This window comes from Passer domesticus, chromosome 15, assembly GCF_036417665.1.
Source record: "Passer domesticus isolate bPasDom1 chromosome 15, bPasDom1.hap1, whole genome shotgun sequence".
Lineage (NCBI taxonomy): Eukaryota > Metazoa > Chordata > Aves > Passeriformes > Passeridae > Passer > Passer domesticus.
Window position 1 is genome coordinate 15,494,323 of NC_087488.1, and position 20,107 is coordinate 15,514,429.

At 48.8% G+C, this 20,107-nt stretch overlaps 1 protein-coding gene across 2 annotated transcripts in view; it reads right to left on the bottom strand.

Annotated features, from left to right (window-relative positions):
* MSLN (mesothelin) overlaps positions 1-14,030 on the bottom strand; it is a 29,586-nt gene extending 15,556 nt beyond the window's left edge. For both annotated transcript variants that reach the window (XM_064390311.1, XM_064390310.1), the window contains exons 1-11: positions 13,505-14,030; positions 10,876-10,910; positions 10,001-10,022; positions 9,866-9,893; positions 8,088-8,172; positions 6,809-6,970; positions 5,748-5,950; positions 5,200-5,291; positions 2,562-2,692; positions 1,988-2,109; positions 948-1,098 (exon numbers count right to left, since the gene is read on the bottom strand). In XM_064390311.1, coding sequence (XP_064246381.1) covers positions 948-1,098; positions 1,988-2,109; positions 2,562-2,692; positions 5,200-5,291; positions 5,748-5,950; positions 6,809-6,970; positions 8,088-8,172; positions 9,866-9,893; positions 10,001-10,022; positions 10,876-10,910; positions 13,505-13,550 — 1,077 coding nt within the window. In that variant the 5' untranslated portion in view covers positions 13,551-14,030. The remainder of the gene's footprint in view (positions 1-947; positions 1,099-1,987; positions 2,110-2,561; positions 2,693-5,199; positions 5,292-5,747; positions 5,951-6,808; positions 6,971-8,087; positions 8,173-9,865; positions 9,894-10,000; positions 10,023-10,875; positions 10,911-13,504) is intronic.
* Positions 14,031-20,107: the final 6,077 nt, after the last annotated feature.

Genomic DNA, 20,107 nt, shown 5'->3' on the forward strand with positions numbered 1-20,107 from the left:
CAGCAGCACTGGATCCCACAGCCCTCAATCCCTGGGTTCCTGCTCAGGATTGCCCATGGGTGTGTGGAAGAGGTTTTACACAACTTCTGGGAGCCAGAGAGCAGTTTGAGAAGAGGATCCATGTTTATCCCTGAATTTCCTACCAAGGTTGTTGACAGAGAAACCAAGAAATAAAGAAGGAGAAATAAGAGAAACCAAGGAATAAAGAAGGAGAAATAAGAGAAACCAACTAAGAAGGAGAAATAAGAGAAACCAACAAAGAAGGAGAAATAAGAGAAACCAACAAAGAAGGAGAAATAAGAGAAACCAACAAAGAAGGAGAAATAAGAGAAACCAACAAAGAAGGAGAAATAAGAGAAACCAACAAAGAAGGAGAAATAAGAGAAACCAAGAAAGAAGAAATAAGAGAAACCAACAAAGAAGAAATAAGAGAAACCAACAAAGAAAGAAGGAGAAATAAGAGAAAGCAAGCAAGAAAGGAGAAGCAAAAAAGAGAAACTAACAAAGAAACAAGGAGAAATAAGAGAAACAGACAAAGAAAGAAGGAGAAATAAGAGAAACCAAGAAAGAAAGGAGGAGAAATAAGAGAAACCTGTAATTCTCTATTCCAATGAGCACTTTGTTTGTCTCTCCTGACCAACGAGTGAAGTGTAAACTTGGGGGTTTTGTAAGAATGCACAAACAGCATGCATGCTGGAATAAGGACAGTTTGAAGCCTCTGTTAATGGAGTGTGCTGCTGTGCGTTGTCTCCCTGTCCTTGCGGATGGACCATTCCCACCACGGAGCCCTGAGGTGATGAAAGCCCAGCCAGACACCACAACAAGGACGGGGTGACCCAGAGGAGGGTGACAGGAGGGGACACAGAGCTGGGCCCCATTCCATATGGGGATGTCAGTGAGAGTGCTCCTCTCACTGACTCCTCTCACTGACATCCCCAGGCACTCACCTGCAGTTCCCGAGGTGCCAGGGAGGCTCGGGGCACCCCCCTGCCCCAGGGGCAGCTCCTCCCGAGCCTCCGGGCCACCCCCAAAGCCTCCTCCCTGCTCAGGTGTGCCACTGCCCCGGGGCTCAGGTGACAGAGAAACCTGTCCGGGAGGCTGCGGGGAAAGGAGAGGCTGGCTCAGGGACCTTCCCTCCGTGCCGGGGGATTTCCTTCTCCAGGCAGCTCCCCCCAGCTCAGGGAGCTGGGAAAGCCTGGAAGCACTGCAGGGAAATCGTGTCCCAGGAAAAGAACCGGGGAGCTGGCCCTCCTCGGGAGCAAGGGCAGTGGGGTCATGTGAAAATGGAATCTTTAAAGAGAAAACGAATAGAACCCTTAAAGAGAAAACGAATAGAACCCTTAAAGAGAAAACGAATAGAGCCCTTAAAAAGAAAATTAATAGAAGCCTTAAAGAAAAAAAAAATAATAGAACCCTTAAAGGGAAAATTAATAGAACCTTTAAAATTACTATAACCTTTAGAGGAAAAATGAATAGAACCCTTAAAGAAAAAATGAATAGAATCCTTAAAGAAAAAATGAATACAACCTTTAAAAAAGAAAATGAGTAGAACCTTTAAAGGGAAAATGAATGGAACCTTTAAAGGGAAAATTAGTGGAACCTTTAAAGGGAAAAATTATAGAACCCTTAAAGGGAAAAATTAATAGAACCCTTAAAGAAAAAATTAATAGAACCCTTAAAGAAAAAATTAATAGAACCCTTAAAGAAAAAATTAATAGAACCCTTAAAGAAAAAATTAATAGAACCCTTAAAGAAAAAATTAATAGAACCCTTAAAGGGAAAAATTAATAGAACCCTTAAAGGGAAAAATTAATAGAACCCTTAAAGAAAAAATTAATGGAACCTTTAAAGGGAAAATGAATGGAACCTTTAAAGGGAAAATTAGTGGAACCTCTAAAGAGGAAATTAATAGAACCTTTAAAGAGGAAATGAATCAACAGTGCCATGCTGAGTCATGCCAGGAAATCAGATGCCCTCGGATCCGTACCTGGAGAGAGGAAAGGCAGGAGCAGAGGTCAGGAGCTGGGTGTAGTACAGGGCAGTCTCCCTGAGCAAGGTGAGGTTCCCAACCATCTCCATGTTCACCGGGTCCCTGGCGAATCTTTGAAGCTGAAGGTGGAAAAAAAAATAAAAGGGAAAATGGTTCAGATGGATCCTTCAGTCCTGGCAGTGACACGGGACAGTTTGAGCCAACCTCAGGGCTCTTCACCTGGGTTTAAAGTTGTGCTGAGGTTTATTTTGTTTTTATTTTCAAGTAAACACTGGGACCTGGTTGCTCCTCTCACTGACTTCAGTTTGCTCCCTGCAGAATTCCCTTTGTGAAACCAACTTTGTGCAAATCCCTCTCATCACATGAAGGGGAGAAATAACTGCAGTGACTTTCACCTCAGGTTAGCCAGAGAAATATTCCTGCTGGCAGGAATTCCAGGTTGGACAGGGATTGGAGAACGTGGGTGGGGCTGGAATGGGATGGGAGACCCTGAAATCCTTCTAGCCCCCCCATCCTGGGGCTCTGAATTTGCTCAGGGCAGGACTGTGACCCCCCCAGGGTCCCCACTCACTGTGGCCTCATCCCCAAAAAGCTGCAGGTCCTCCACGGTGGCGTGCTCCAGGAAGGATCCCAGGAAATTCCGAAACCAGGCAGTGGAATTGAGGCTGGGAATGGCCTGGCTGTGGCAGCTCTGGCTGGGTCCTGCAGGCAGGAATGCAGGAACGGAGACCCCATGGAGATACAGGAACACAGGAATGCAGGAACGGAGACCCCATGGAGATACAGGAACACAGGAATGCAGGAACGGAGACCCCATGGAGATACAGGAACACAGGAATGCAGGAACAGAAAACCAATGGAGCCACAGGAACACAGGAATGCAGGAACAGAGACCCCATGGAGATACAGGAACACAGGAATGCAGGAACAGAAAACCAATGGAGCCACAGGAACACAGGAATGCAGGAACAGAAAACCAATGGAGCCACAGGAACACAGGAATGCAGGAACAGAGAACCCATGGAGATACAGGAACACAGGAATGCAGGAACAGAAAACCAATGGAGCCACAGGAACACAGGAATGCAGGAACAGAAAACCAATGGAGCCACAGGAACACAGGAATGCAGGAACGGAGACCCCATGGAGATACAGGAACACAGGAATGCAGGAACACAGAACCCATGGAGCCAAAGACAGAAATACAGGAACACAAACCCATGGAGCTGCAGGAACACAGAACCCATGGAACTACAGACAGAAATGCAGGAATAGAAAACCAATGGAGCCACAGGAACACAGAAACGCAGGAACAGAGAACCCATGGAGCTGCAGGGACACAGAAACGCAGGAACAGAGAACCCGAGGAGGGACAGACAGAAATACAGGAACACAAACCCATGGAGCTACAGGAACACAGAACCCATGGAACTACAGACAGAAATGCAGGAACAGAGAACCCAAGGAGGCACAGGCAGAAATACAGGAACACAGAACCCATGGAGCTACAGGAACACAGAAATGCAGGAACACAGACCCATGGAGCCACAGTCAGAAATTCAGGAACACAAACCCATGGCATGGAGGCACAGGAACACAGAAATGCAGGAACAGAAAACCCATGGAGCTACAGACAGAAATGCAGGAATAGAAAACCAATGGAGTCACCGGAACACAGAAATGCAGGAACAGAGACCCCATGGAGATACAGAAAAAAAGAAATGCAGGAACACAGACTCCATGGAGGCACAGGAACACAAAAATGCAGGAACACAGACCCCATGGAGCTACAGGAACACAGAAATGCAGGAACAGAGAACCTATGGAGATACAGACAGACAGAAATGCAGGAACACAGACCCATGGAGCTACAGGAACACAGAAATGCAGGAACAGAGAACCCTTGGAACTGCAGGAACACAGAAATGCAGGAACAGAGACCCATGGAGCCTCAGGAGCACAGACCCCCTGGAGGCACAGTCAGGAATGCAGGAACACAGACCCCATGGAGCCAAAGACAGAATTACAGGAACACAAACCCCTGGAGGCACAGCCTGGCCTGGCTCAGGGGCACTGGATCTGGGGTTTCTGAGGGTGGAACAGGCTGCAGCCCAGCAGGGAGCTCCCAGCTCACACCCAAACCCAGAGCTCCCACCACGAATTCCCATGGGACAGGACAGAAAAACCCCAGCCCTGCAAATATTCCCTGCCCAGCCTCTGTCCTGCTCCCTCCACGTGCACCAGGAGCTTTCTGCAGGACATTGATGGCAGCTCCTGCCTGGGGCCCTTTCTGAGCACAACCAACCCTGCACAGGCAGAAAATGCAGGGAATTTATAAAAATGTATAAAAATCCTGGGTTAATAAAGCCTTCAGGCAGGGAAATCATCCCCAAATCCAGGAATTACTGACATTCCCAGCCTGTTTCCATTGGAGACTCACAGAAACCCTGGGAAAAATGAGTATTTTATGATTGGCTTTTCACAAATATTAAAATGAATATTGTGTGTGTTAGGCTAGAAAGTTATGCTGTATTAATTTTCTCAAAATGTGTGTGTTAAATAGAGTTTTAGGTTGTAACATAATGTTAAAATAGAATCTATGCTATGTAAGATATTTTTTTAAGAAAGGAATGAGGCACTCACACCAGAGAGCAGCCACAGGACACCTAAACCTTTCAGAGAAAGAGAATTTATTGCTCTTTTATCAGGAGAAATGAACTTCTTCCCACCTTGCTCAGCCATGAAGGCTGACAGGATTCAGAGGAAGAAGAGGATGATGACTAGAATCCTGTGTTTGAATGGAATTTTTGCATCATGGATGAGGTGTATGATTATGTAACAGGCTATTGCTTTTAAGGGTTAATCCTCTGTTAACTGGGTCCTTTTTTGGGCTTATTTTGCCCAGAAAGAGGTACCCAGACTATCCATAACTCTTTGTTTTTATTGTCTTTTATTATCCTAATCCTAATTGTCCAAATTATTATTACTGTAATTATTATAATTGTAAAAATATATAAAATATATATTTATATAATATATATTATATATAAAAATATATAAAATATCTATAAATATATAAAATATATATTTAATATAAATATAAAAATAGTAATTCTATTTCTATTTTTATAACCATTTTATTACTATTCAGCTTTTAAAATCTTACAATCAGGGGATTGTTTTTCACCCTCCTGTGGCAGGTCCTTTACCGTGCTGGGTGAGGAAATGTTTGATCCCAGAGTAGAGATTCCTCTGCTCCTCCACAGACAGCTGGGAATAGATTCCATCCAGGGCAGCCACTCTGCCAAAGGAAGGGAAACACCTCAAACACTGCTGGGGCCAGGCCTGGCTCTCACAAAAAATATGGATATTCTCAATCCCATCCTTTTCTGTTGGATTATGCCCTTTTCTGACCCAGAAATGGGGTAACTGAGAGGTGTTTTAAAAACTTTTGTTCCATTTTCAGTCTCATGAGAAGGGTGAGACCACACAGAAGTTATAATTCACACCACCACAACCAGAAGCCATTGTATTGTCATTTCCTAATCCCAACACACCATAAGCATTGCTTGGCCTGTCTATAATATTTCTAAATCAACATTTCTTATCTTAAAATTGATATATATCAATACAGACAATAAAAAACTTTAATTAAACTTTAAAGATTTTATACAAATATATTTCCCACCCTTCTCCAAAGTGATTTTCCCCCCCAGGGCGTGGCTCTGGTGGCACAGAGGGGACATTCCACACTTACAGCAGCTGGAATTCCTCACAGGACACGTTCTTGGCAAGGAGGCAGCCAAAGACCTCGGGATTCACCAGGAATGGCCCAAGGCCCCCCTGGAGCCACTGGAGCAGCACTGGGGGGGTCTCAATCCCGGGCACTTGGAGCATCCTCTCCCACAAACCATTGAGGAAAACCAGGCTCCACTCCAGGGAAAGGGGCACCTGGGAAAACTGGGGGCGAGGGAGGAGAAAAAGCCCTGAATTCCAGGGAATTCTAACCAGAAATCCACAGAAATCCAAGCAAATGGAAAGGGGCACCTGGGAAAACTGGGGGCAAGGGAGGAGAAAAACCCTGAATTCCAGGGAATTCTAACCAGAAATCCACAGAAATCCAAGCAAATGGAAAGGGGCACTGGGAAAACTGGGGGCAAGGGAGGAGAAAAACCCCTGAATTCCAGGGAATTCTAACCAGAAATCCAAGCAAATGGAAAGGGGCACCTGGGAAAACTGAGGGTGAGAGAGGAGAAAAAGCCCTGAATTCCAGGGAATTCTAACCAGAAATCCACAGAAATCCAAGCAAATGGAAAGGGGCACTGGGAAAACTGGGGGGCAAGGGAGGAGAAAAACCCATGAATTCCAGGGAATTCTAACCAGAAATCCAAGCAAATGGAAAGGGGCACCTGGGAAAACTGGGGGTGAGGGAGGAGAAAGAGCCCTGAATTCCAGGGAATTCTAACCAGAAATCCACAGAAATCCAAGCAAATGGAAAGGGGCACCTGGGAAAACTGGGGGGAAAGGAGGAGAAAAAGCCCTGAATTCCAGGGAATTCTAACCAGAAATCCACAGAAATCCAAGCAAATGGAAAGGGGCACCTGGGAAAACTGGGGGCAAGGGAGGAGAAAAACCCTGAATTCCAGGGAATTCTAACCAGAAATCCAAGCAAATCTGGATGCTGAATTAAATCTGTTGTTTGGAACGGGGCTCTTTCCAAAATAAGGTTAAAAAAATAAAGAGGGGATTAGAAATGAAGTCTTTTCCTGAGCAAAACCTCCCAGGATTGGAGGGAATTCCACCTGAGGGAAGGCTCACCTGCTGGCTGAACACGGTCAGGGAGGCCAGAAGCTTCCTGGCGTCATATTTGGAAAAGAACAGGATGGAATATTCTGGATCCAGAGCTGTGCTGGGCTTAGAGGCCAGGCAGGAGTAGAAGGATGTGAGGAAATCATCCTGCAGGTCCTGGAGCCAAGCTCCCTGGGAAAGAGAAGGGAAATGCAAATAAAGATCATATTTAGGGGGGAAATCACCCTCAGGGGGCTCGTCCACACCTGGGCATTTGGGAAGGGATTCCTCCCTTGAGGGGGTAAAACACTGGCACAAGTTTTAAAAGCTTTATCCAAAAAAAACACCCCCAAAATTGCCAAAATTTTGCCCAAATTTCTAAAAAATTTGCTCTTCCATGGGGAACTCTCTAATTCCCAAACATTTTTTCAGGGAAATGGATTACAAAACTAGAAGACAAAAACAAAACCAAGAAAAAAAACAAACACCAAAAAATCCCAAAACCCACTGATAAATGTTTGCAGGAGTGCCACCTTTCTGTCAGAAATATTTACCAAAACCCACAATTTGCTGTCAATTTAATTGCAATTACTGCAACAACTTAAGAGATAATGACAAAACCAGGGAAGAAAGTAAACCTGGAATAGTCAGGTGGCATTTTCCACACTGCAACCACTTCTAATTGTAATTTTACCCCTTTTAATTGTGTTTTTTTTACCACTCCTAGTTGTGCTTTTATGCCTTTTAAATGTGCTTTTACCCCTTTTGTGATTTTATCCCTTTCAATTGTGTTTTTACCCCTTCTAATTATTCTTTTATGCTTTGAATTGTGTTTCTACCCCATCTAATTCTGGTTTTGCCACTCCTAGTTGTGTTTTACCCTTTTTAATCATGTTTTTACCCCTTTGAATTGTGATTTTATCCCCTTAATTGTGCTTTTAGCCCTTTAATTGTGCTTTATCCCAACAGCCCAGGGTGACTCTCCTGCAGAGATTCATTCCAATGCTGTGGCACCAATTTTTCAGAGTTAATTTGATTTGGACAGTTCCTTTATCCCAATTTCCTTCTCACTCCAGGGGTCTGGAGAGGGAAATGCCCAATTCCCAAAGGTCTCCGAGGTGGGCTGGGCACTGCTGAGCCCCAGGCACGGGGCAGGTGTCCCCGGGAGGGTGGCACTGCCACAGCTCAGGGTGAAAACCTGGCCACAGCTTGGGCTGCTCCACCAGGGCGGGTTTGGAGTGGAGAATTCCCAAGGAAAACCAATCCCAGCCCTGTGGGAAGCAGGGATTGAGGGATTGAGGGTCCTCACCTGGGCACAGGCCAGCTGGCCAAAGCTGAGGCTGCACGGGGACCTTCGGCCTCGGGCCACCTCCAGGAGCTGCTCCCGGCTGGGGCTGGGAACAGGGACAGGAGGGAATGGGGAACTGGGATTGGGAATGGGGAACTGGGACAGGAGGGATGGGGAACTGGGATTGGGAATGGGGAACTGGGACAGGAGGGATGGGGAACTGGGATTGGGAACTGGGACAGTGTGGGATGGGGAACTGGGATTGGGAATGGGGAACTGGGACAGGAGGGATGGGGAACTGGGATTGGGAATGGGGAACTGGGACAGCGTGGGATGGGGAACTGGGATTGGGAATGGGGAACTGGGATTGGGAACTGGGACAGTGTGGGATGGGGAACCGGGATTGGGAATGGGGATGGGGAACTGGGATTGGGAATGGGGATGGGGAACTGGGATTGGGAATGGGGATAGGAACTGGGAATGGGAATGGGGAACTGGGACAGCGTGGGATGGGGAACTGGGATTGGGAATGGGGAACTGGGACAGGAGGGATGGGGAACTGGGAACTGGGACAGCGTGGGATGGGAATGGGGAACAGGGACAGTGTGGGATGGGGAACTGGGATTGGGAATGGGGAACTGGGACAGCGTGGGATGGGGAACTGGGACAGCGTGGGATGGGGAACTGGGACAGCGTGGGATGGGGAACTGGGACAGCGTGGGATGGGGAACTGGGATTGGGAATTGGGAGAGGATGGGATGGGGAACAGGGAAAGGATGGGATGGGAATGGGGAACTGGGACAGCGTGGGATGGGGAACTGGGATGGGGAACTGGGATGGGGGAAACTGGGAGAGGATGGGAATGGGAATGGGGGAAACTGGGAGAGGATGGGAATGGGAAACTGGAGAGGATGGGATGGGATTGGAATGGGGGAAACTGGATGGGAACTGAGAGAGAATGGCAATGGGGAAACTGGGAGGGGAACTGGGGGCAGGATGGGATGGGAACTGGGGGAAAACTGGATGGGGAACAACTGGGTGGGGGCAGAACCAGCGGGGAGCTGAGGCAGAACCAGTGGGAAACTTGGGGGAAAACTGGAAGGGGCCTGGGGTAGAACTGGATGAGGGCACGAGCAGTGGGGAGCTGGGCACCAAACTGGGTGGGGCAGGACTGGGGGCACTGGGCAGGACTGGGTGGGGAGCTGAGAGCAGGAATGGCTGGGGACAGATCAGATCTGGCTGAGGACAGATCCAGCTGTGAAGTGGCACCCCTCAGCAGCCCAGAGCACAGCTGGGCACAGCACCCACAGGCACCTGAGTGTCCCTGAGCAGGGTTTGGCTCCTGGCTGTGCCCCCGGCCAGGATCCAGGAAGGATCCAGCCCTCCAAGGTGAGCAGGAGCAGAGGGCACAGAGGGCACAGAGGGCACAGGCAGGACGAGGGGGGCTGGCACAGGGACAGGCAGGGGGGCACTGCTGACCCTCGGGCACAGAGCAGGTTGGGTGAGGTCGGGAGTGGAGCTGTTTGAGCCCCACTTGGAGCCAAGATAAGCTCAGCACCAGTGCCAAGGCTCTTGGCTGCTCCCCAGGGCCCAGCCCTGCCTTTCTTTGTCCTTCCCAGACACAAATCCCCAGCAGGGCACTTTCCCTTCACTGTTTGAACAAGTGCAACCAGAGCCCTCCCCACCCACGGGCAACCCCGGGGGAAAATCCCAAAATCTGGGCTCAGAGGGATGGGTCACCCCAGGAAAGCAGAATCCCTCCCAGGAAATGCCACAGTCCCTGGGCACGGCTCACCTACCTCTGCACCGAGGCACACAGGGCAGATTCTGAGCCCCAGAAGGAAAAAAAGAGACAAAGGTAAGGAATGGTGGGAGGATTTGGCACACAGAGCCCTCTCTGAGCTGTCCTGGTAAATATTTGGAAAGGGACTCACCATTGACGGCGGAGCTGGAGCACTGCACCAGGAGGGAGAGAAAAGAGATGAAGCACACTGAAACCCCAAACCCAAAGCAGACTGAAACCCCAAACCCTGAGCATAAAGAAATTCCAAACCCCGAGCACACCCAAACCCTGAGCAAACCCCAAATCCTGAGCACACTGAAACCCAAACCCTGAGCACACTGAACCCCAAACCCCGAGCACAAAGAAATTCCAAATCCTAAGCACACTGAAACCCAAACCCTGAACTCCCAAACCCCAAGCACACTGAACCCCAAACCCAGAGCACACCCGAACCCCAAACCCAGAGCACACTGAAACCCCAACCCTGAGCTCCCAAATCCTGAGCACACTGAACCCCAAACCCTGAGCACATTGAACCCCAAACCCTGAGCACACTGAACCCCCAAACCCTGAGCACACTGAACCCCAAACCCTGAGCACACTGAAAACCCAAACCCTGACCACACTGAACCCCCAAACCCTGAGACACCCCAAACCCCGAGCACACTGAAAACCCAAACCCTGAGCTCCCAAATCCTGAGCACACTGAACCCCAAACCCTGAGCACATTGAACCCCAAACCTAGAGCACACCCAAACCCTAAATCCTGAGCTCCCAAACCCAGAGCACACTCAATCCCCAAACCCCGAGCACCCTGAACCCCAAAGCCCGAGCCCCAGGCCAGCTCCTGGCCCCGTGCCCCCTCAGGGTGCCAGGGCAGTGCCAGCCCAGCCCACCCTGGTGGGGAGGAAAGCTCTGTGTGCTTCCAGAGCAGGGGGGGCTGGCACTGCCCGACCCGCACATCCCCCAGCCCACCCCCTGGAAGGTTTAACCACACACGGAAATGTGGGTGCCAATCTGCCTTACCAGCTCCGTGCCAGCAGCAGCAGCGCCCTGGCACCCTGCAAGACAAGGAGATTTGGGAACAGAGCAGCCCAGAGCTCCTGCCCAGCCCAGCCCCCTCAGCTCCCTGAAGGATTCCTGAAGGATTCCTGAAGGAATCTCATTTTCTGCTGGATTCTGGTTTTTCTGACTCAGAAGTGGGGTAACTGAGAGGTGCTTTAAAAATATTTATTCTATTTTTAGTCTCATGTGAAGGGTGAGACAATACAAATATTATAATTTAAGTTATTATAGAATATATATTATATATACAAATATATTAATATATTCCCCCCTGAATGATTTCAGAGCTCAGTTTTTGCTGGATTCTGGTTTTTTCTGCCTCAGAGTTGAGTTACCTGAGAGGTGATTTTAAAATTTTATTCTATTTTTAGTCTCATGTGAAGAGTGAGACAATACAAATACTACAATTTAAGTGATTATAGACTATATTATATTATATATATTAATATATTCCTCCCTGAAGGATTTCAGAGCTCGGTTTTTGCTGGATTCTGGTTTTTCTGACACAGAGATGGGGTAACTGAGAGGCTATTTTAAAATTTTATTCTATTTTTAGTTTCATGTCAAGGGTGAGACAACACAAATATTACAATTTAAGTTATTATAGAATATATTATATATACATATATATATTTATATTTTTTTAATATAAATGTCTCATGTGAAGGGTGAGACAATACAAATATTATAATTTAGGCTATTATAGAATATATTATATTATTTTATATATATATATTAATATATTCCTCCCTGAAGGATTTCAGAGCTCGGTTTTTGCTGGATTCTGGTTTTTTCTGCCTCAGAGTTGAGTTACCTGAGAGGTGCTTTAAAAATATTTATTCTATTTTTAGTCTCATGTGAAGGATGAGACAATACAAATATTATAATTTATTATATAATATATTATATTATATATATTAATATATTCCTCCCTGAAGGATTTCAGAGCTCGGTTTTTGCTGGATTCTGTTTTTTTCTGACTCAGAGTTGAGGTAACTGAGAGGTGTTTTAAAAATGTTATTCTATTTTTAGTCTCATGTGAAGGATGAGACAATACAAATATTATAATTTATTATATAATATATTATATTATATAATATATTATATTATATATATTAATATATTCCTCCCTGAAGGATTTCAGAGCTCGGTTTTTGCTGGATTCTGGTTTTTTCTGACTCAGAGTTGAGGTAACTGAGAGGTGTTTTAAAAATGTTATTCTATTTTTAGTCTCATGCGAAGGGTGAGACAAAACAAATATAATTTAGGCTATTATAGAATATATTCTATTAATATGCATAGAATATAATGTAACACAGAATATAGTGTATATTATATTCGTATATATTAATATGGTATATATTCTAGTAGTGCATGATGAGAGTTTTTTGCAGGACAACGGACACGTACAGCATATTCACAACCCAGCCTCCACACAAAGTGAGCAAGGTCACCGTGCCCTTGGAGGACACGAAAGGAGAAGCACACGCTCGAAAGCAGACAGGTCAGGATGCAAAGGCAGACGAGAAAACCGCAGCGAGACGCTTGAAGGAAGATTAACTAAAATTAATTGATATGTTAAAATGCCTGCGAAAGAAGGATTTAACCACTCATGTGTTAGCTTCAGGCGTGAACAATAGAAAACAGTGTAAGTACAGCTTGCTTTTTGTAATAAATCGGCTTCACGTGATCATGTTGATCATGGCGTGATGTCCTGTTAATGATCCTCCCCAATAAGTGGATATTAGTTATACATATAAAATATAAATATATATATAATATATTTATATAATATATATTCTATTAATATACATTATTTATATTACTATTATTATAACATTAATATTAATTATATATAAATATAGAATATTGATATTAATTATATTACTATAATTAATATTAATTATACTAATATAATTAGTATTAATATTAATATTATAATTATATATTAATAGTAATTATATTAATATAATTAATATTGATTATATTAATATGATTAGTATTCATATTAATATTATTTCTATATAGTATACCAATATATTATTGATATATAGTATATCAATACATGAATATATTATATACTATATATTATTATAATATCATATTATAATGTATTATAAATATATGGATTTCTCTCCCCATCCCTGGAATGGATTTCTCTTCCCATCCCTGGAATGGATTTTCCCATCCCTGAAAGTGTCCCTGGACAGGGCTTGGAGCAGCCTGGGATGGTGGGAGCTGTCCCTGCCCATGGAAGTGGAGGGGATTTAAAGGGATTTAAGGTCCCTCCCAACCCAAACTGTGCTGGGATTTATTCCTCAATGAATAACAGAGGTAATCAGATTTAATTATGATAATTCCTTCAGTGCTTTCCAGACACCCCAGCAGAGGAACAGGGAGCACACAGCCCTGAACAGACAGGAGGAGAATCAACCCCACCCTAAAAACGAAAATATTTCACTACAAATCCAACAACAAAAGGATGGGGATTTAGAGCAACCACCAAAATCACATTTTGTGCCCTGGCAGCACAATTTCCCTTTTGAGGGTGTGGAAGCCCCTGGGCCAGCCCTCCCTGCACAGCACTCACCCAGCAGCAGCAGGAGGAATCCCAGCCCGGGACACAGGGGAGGCATTTCTGCACAGGTCTTCAGGAACCCCCTCAGCTCAGCCAGGAAAAACCAAACAGGAATAAATAAATAAAAACCAAAAATGCACAGGTCTTCAGGAACCACCTCAGCTCAGCCAGGAAAAACCAAACAGGAATAAATAAATAAAAACCAAAAGAGGACAGGTCTTCAGGACACCACAGGGATCAGTTCAGAAAGAAAAATCTGACAGGAATAAATAAATAAAAACAAAAAAAAGGACAGGTCTTCAGGACACCACAGGGATCAGTTCAGAAAGGAAAAAATCAAAGAGAAATAAATGAATACCAACCCCAAACTCAGAGAGGAAAGGCAAAGGTCACGTGGAAATCTGGACACCTGTCACAAACCCCAAAATTAGCCCCAAAAATGGGGAAAAACTCCTGGGGGGGGTCTGGGAAAGCAGGGGGAGAATTTGGAGTTAATGAAGGCACCACGCCCTGAGCTGGGTCTGGGGTGGCAGAGGGACAGGAGGTGGCCCAGGGGGGTGGCAGAGGGACAGGAGATGACCCAGGGGGGTGGCAGAGGGACAGGAGATGACCCAGGGGCAGGAGGTGGCAGAGGGACAGGAGGTGGCCCAGGGGGGTGGCAGAGGGGCAGGAGGTGGCAGAGGGACAGGAGGTGGCCCAGGGGGGTGGCAGAGGGGCAGGAGGTGTCAGAGGGACCGGAGGTGGCCCAAGGACAGGAGGCAGCACAGGTGGGTGGCAGAGGGGCAGGAGGTGGCAGAGGAAGAGACCCAGGGTGGTGGCAGAGGACAGGAGGTGTCAGAGGGGCAGGCAGTGACCCAGGGCCAGCAGGTGGCCCGGTTTGGTGGCCCGGGGCCGGGAGGTGGCCGTGCCCGCCCGGAGGGGACGCTCACCTGTGCCGCTGACCTGTGCCCGTGCCGCTCCCTGGCACCTCGGGCACCGCTGCTCCTTTTGAGCGGAGAGCCGGGGCGTGGCCCTGGCCCCGCATCCCGGGATGGAGCCGGGCACGCCCCGGGATGGAACGGGGGGACGGAACCGGGCACTGCCTGAGCTCCGGGAGCAGAGAAGGGATGGAACCGGGCACTCCCGGGGATGGAACCGGGCACTCCCGGGGATGGAGAGGGAGCCGGGCACCCCCTGAGCTCCGGGAGCATAAAGGGGATGGAATCAGGCACTGCCCGGGCTCCAGGAGCCCAGAGGGGATGGAGAGGGAGCCGGGCGGTCCCTGGGCACTCTCACGGCTCCAGGAGCGCAGAGGGGATGGAGCCGGGCACTCCCGGGGATGGAATCGGGCACTCCCGGGGATGGAAAAGGAGCCGGGCACCCCCTGAGCTCCGGGAGCACGGAGGGGATGGAGCCGGGCACTCCCCGGGGATGCAGCGGGAGCCGGGCACTCCCCCGGATCCAGGAGCACGGAGGGGATGGAGAGAAAGCCGGGCACTCCCTGGGCACTCCCTGAGCTCCGGGAGCCCAGAGGAGATGGAATAGGGCACTCCCTGAGCTCCGGGAGCACGGAGGGGATGGAATAGGGCACTCCCTGAGCTCCAGGAGCACAGAGGGATGGAGCCAGGCACTCCCCGGGGATGGAGAGGGAGCCGGGCACTGCCTGAGCTCCAGAATCACAGAGGGATGGAGCCAGGCACTCCCCGGGCACTGCCCCCCTCCATGAGCACAAAGGGGCTGCGGGACAAACCCTGCGGGACAATCCCCGGCCCTTGCACAATGCCAGGACTCGCCGCCAGCCGGGTTTGTCCCTCCTTCCCTCCCTCCCCGCACCGAAACCAGCCCGGGCTGGGCGAGCTCCAGGGCAGGTTTGGCACCAGGGAAGGTTTGGCACCAGGGCAGGTTTGGCACCAGGAATGCCGTGCCCGGAGCTGAAGGGGTCAGAATTCCCAGAAAATCCCAGTGTGTGCTGGCTGCCCCAGCTGGGAGAGCCCACAGGGGGATTTGGGGCTGTGCCAGGGGGCCAGGCTGGCTTTGGGGAAAGGTTCATCCCAGGGGGGCTGGCACTGAACAGAGCCCCAGGAATGGCCCAGAGCTCCAGGAGGGTCTGGGCAGAACCCCAGGGTGGGATTTGTGGGGATACAGCCCCTGTGATCCCTTCCCACTCAGGATATGCCATGGTTCCAGATCATGTGGGTGCCAGGCTGGGAGCTCAGTGCCTTTGGACTCACCTCAGGGTGGTTTTACAGCCTCAGATTTGGGGGAAACAAAGAAAAAGCCAAAAAAAAAGCCCCCCAAAAATCAAATCAAAACAAACAAAAACAAAACAAAAAAAAACCCAAAAAAAACCAAAAAAAACCCCAAACCACCCAAAACAACAAAACAAAAAAAACTACCAAAAACAAACAACCAAAAACAAACAACCCCCCCAAAAAAAGATCGAAAAAATAACCCACAAAACCCCCTAACAACTACAAAAAAAACCCAAAAAGCCAAAAAAAAAAAAACAAAAAAAAAACCACAAAAAAGCCCAAAAAACAAAACAAAACAAAAAAAACCACCAAAACTCCAACCAACCAACAAACAATAAAAAACCCCAAACAAAACAAAACAAAAAAACCCCAACCAAACTAAAAAAAAAAAAATCGTTCTTTGGTCACTTTATTGTTTGCTGTGGGAGCTCCCTGCATTTCAGGTTCCAACGCCTCATCCTGGGTTTTCCTCCTGAAAAACCTGGAATTTTCCCCTGGGAGGGAGGGAGCTGCAGCAGGGACGGGGCGGGGATGTCCCCAGTGCCCCCCTGAGAAGAGCATCCACGCAGGAGGAATTTCCTACCAAGGTCCTCGACAGAGAAACCAGAAAGAAAGAAGGAGAAATGAGAGAAACCAGAAAGAAAGAAGGAGAAATGAGAGAAACCAGAAAGAAAGAAGGAGAAATGAGAGAAACCAGAAAGAAAGAAGGAGAAATGAGAGAAACCAGAAAGAAAGAAGGAGAAGTGAGAAACCAAGAAAGAAAGAAGGAGAAATGAGAGAAACCAGCAGTGCTTTATTTCAATGAGCATTTTGTCTTTCCTGCCCAAGGAGTGAAGTTAAATTTATGAGTTTTGTGGCAATGCATAAAAACCATGCACACTGCAATAAAACCACTTTAAACCTTGCGGAAATGGAGGTTTAAAAACCTCAATTTTTAAAATTATTGTCTCTGCCTCAGCTACAACTATCCCCTGCCCATCCCCAATCCCAAACCTGCTCGGAGCAGTGGGAGGATGAAGATGAGGATGAAGAGGAGGCCATGCCAGCCCCGTGCCCCCGGGGGTGACGCAGCCTCTGTAAATGTCACCAGCAGGGATCTTGCTGTCCCACAAACAGACAATATTTGCCTCCCCGAGGAGCTGTGCCACCCTTGCGTCACTCTGTTTGCTCAGGGCCGCCGTTCCCAGCGCGGAATTCGGGAACAGAAACGGATTTTGGCTCCAAGGAGCTGCTGAGCCCACGCCCAGAAATGCCAGAGGGGTCACACCGGAGGGTTTGGGTTTCACCACGTCTGTCCCAGGGCCAGGACAGCAGGAAACGGCCTCCAGGGAAGTTGAATTTGGAGATTAATGAAGAATTTCCTCCCCCCGAGGGGTGAGCAGCCCTGGCAGAGCTGCCCAGGGCAGTGCTGGGGTCACAGCCCTGCAGGGACTTCAGGGCTGGCCTGGGGCAGTCCCAGGGGTGGCCCTGGCAGGGCTGGGGCAATGGCTGGGTTTTTAAAGGTCTTTTTAAACCTCAGTGATTCTCATCCCCAGCTGCCTCGGCCCCTCACCTGAGCAGGATTTTTAGCAGCACAGGAGAGAGGGAAGCCAGGGGTGTCAGAGGTCTTTTCCTACCACCAAACACCCCAATCCCAATCTTGATTTATCCCCTGCTCTGGGACCTACAGAGCAACCCCAAAACACCCCAATCCCAATCTTGATTTATCTCCCGCTCTGGGAATTGCAGACCAATCCCACAAAACCCCAATCCCAGTCCTGATTGATCCCCTGCTCTGGATCTGCAGAACAATCCCGAACAATCACAAACACCCCAAACCCTCTAAAGCCAGCCCTTATTTATGCCCTGCTCTGGGAATTGCAGAGCAATCCCACAAACACCCCAGACCCAATAATCCCAATCCTGATTGATCCCCTGCTCTGTGAACTGCTGAACAACCCCACAAACACCCCAGCCCCTCTAAACTCAATCCTGATTTATCCCCTGCTCTGGGAATTACAGAACAATCCCACAAAAACCCCAATCCCAATTTTGATTTATCCCCTGCTCTGGGAACTGCAGAGCAATCCCAAACACCCCAACTCCAATGCTGATTTATCCCTGCCCTGGGACCTGCAGAACAAACCCAAACCCACAAAAAACCCAATCCCAATCCTAGTTTATCCCCTGCCCTGTGAACTGCAGAACAATACTACAAACATCCCAATCCCAATCCTGATTTAACCCCTGCTCCGGGAATTGTAGAGCAATCCCACAAACACCCCAACCCCAATCCTGATTGATCCCCTGCCCTGGGACCTGCACAGCAGCCCCACAAACACCCCAGCCCCTCTAACCCCAATCCTGATTTATCCCCTGCCCTAAGAATTGCAGAACAACCCCACAAAAACCCCAATCCCAATCCTGATTGATCCCCTGCTCTGGGAATTGCAGAACAAACCCAAACACTCCAGCCCCTCTAACCCCAATCCTGATTTATGCCCTGCTCTGGGAATTGCAGAACAATCCCACAAACACCCCAACCCCAATCCTGATTTATTCCCTGCCCTGTGAACTGCAGAGCAGCCCCACAAACACCCCAGCCCTGTAACCCAGCCCTGTTGTTCCTGCTCTGGAGCCCTCCCAGAGTCCCCCGGTGCCCCAGGGACAATGGGGACACCCCAGCAGCACCAAACCCCCCTTTGTGGAGGAATTCAGCCCCGTTCCCTGCTCAGGTTTGCACAAGGGATTTCCTTGGTTCCCTCGGTGCTGTTTGCATTGCACCAGCCCCAGAGCAGCTCGGGGAGGCTCCAAGCCCTGCAGAGCAAACAAACCGAGCCAGGAGGGGGAACAGGGCAAAGGGACTGCTGTGAGCTGAGCTGGCCCCTGTGCCAGGCCCTGGGAGCCCGAAAGGTGCCCAGAAAGGTGCCCAGAAAGGTGCCCCAGCCCCTCCTGCTCAGGATCCCATCCCATGGATCCCATCCTAATCAATTCCATGCCATGGATCCCATTCCCTGGTTCTCACCTCATCCCATGGATCCCATCCCATGGATCCCATCCCATGGATCCCATTCCCTGGTTCTCATCCCATCCCACGGATCCCATCTCATGAATATCACCCCATCCCATCCTATTCCACCCCATCCCATGGATCTCACCCCGTGGGCCTTGGGGACACTCTGGGGACACTCCTGGCACGGCAGGGCCGGCAGGTTTTAGGGTTTTAGGGTCAGAGTGGTTTGCAGCAGGAGGAGGCTCAGGGCTGACCAAGGCTGCTCAGGAGCCACCCCATGGATCCCATCCCATAGATCCCACCCCATCCTATTCAATTCCATCCCATGGATTCCACTCCCTGATTTTCACCCCATCCCATGGATCTCACCTCATGGATCCCACCCCCTGGATCCCTTCCCACCCCATTCCATGCTGTTCTATCCCATCCCATGGATCCCACCCCACCCCATCCTATTCCATTCCATCCCATGGATCCCATTCCACAGTTCCCACCCCATCCCATGGATCCCATCCCATCCTATTCCATTCCATTCCACAGTTCCCACCCCATCCCATGGATCTCATCCCACCCCATCCTATTCCACCCCATCCCATGGATCTCAGCCCATCCCCATCTCATGGATCCCACCCCATGGATCCCACCCCATCCCATGGATCTCACCTCATTCCATACCATGGATCCCACCCCATCCCATCCTATTCAATTCCATCCCATGGATCCCATTCCACGGTTCCCACCCCATCCCCATCTCATGGATCTCATCCCATCCCATCCCATGGATCCCACCCCACCCCATCCCATGGATCTCACCTCATTCCATACCATGGATCTCGTCCCATCCCATGGTTCCCATCTCATGGATCCTACCCCATTCCATCCCACCCCATGGATCTCACCTCATGGATCCCATCTTGTGGATCCTACCCCGTGGATCCCTTCCCACCCCATTCCATGGATCCCACCCCATGGATCCCATCCCGCCCCGTGGATCCCCTCCCAGACTCCCCATTCCCAGCAGTTCCCTTTGTCCCCGTGCCCAGGTGAGGCAGGGGAGCTGCTGGGGGCACCCAAAACTCCTGCTGGGCACCCCGAGCCCGGCCGGAACCGCCTCACTCCTCATTCCCAGCACAGGGAACCCAGGAAAAGGAGATCTGGAAAGGGGCTGGGGCTGGCACAGCCTGGCTGGCACCTGGGCATGCACAGAGCAGCCGGGGAGAAACAGAAATATAGACAGAAATGTAAATAAATAGAAATAGGAACATGAAATATGCATGAATAGAAATTTCAAACATAAATAGAAGTGCAAATAGACATGTAAATATAAATAAAAGCATAACTATAGGTGTAAATAAATAAAAATATGAATACTATAAGTATGTGTGGAGTCAC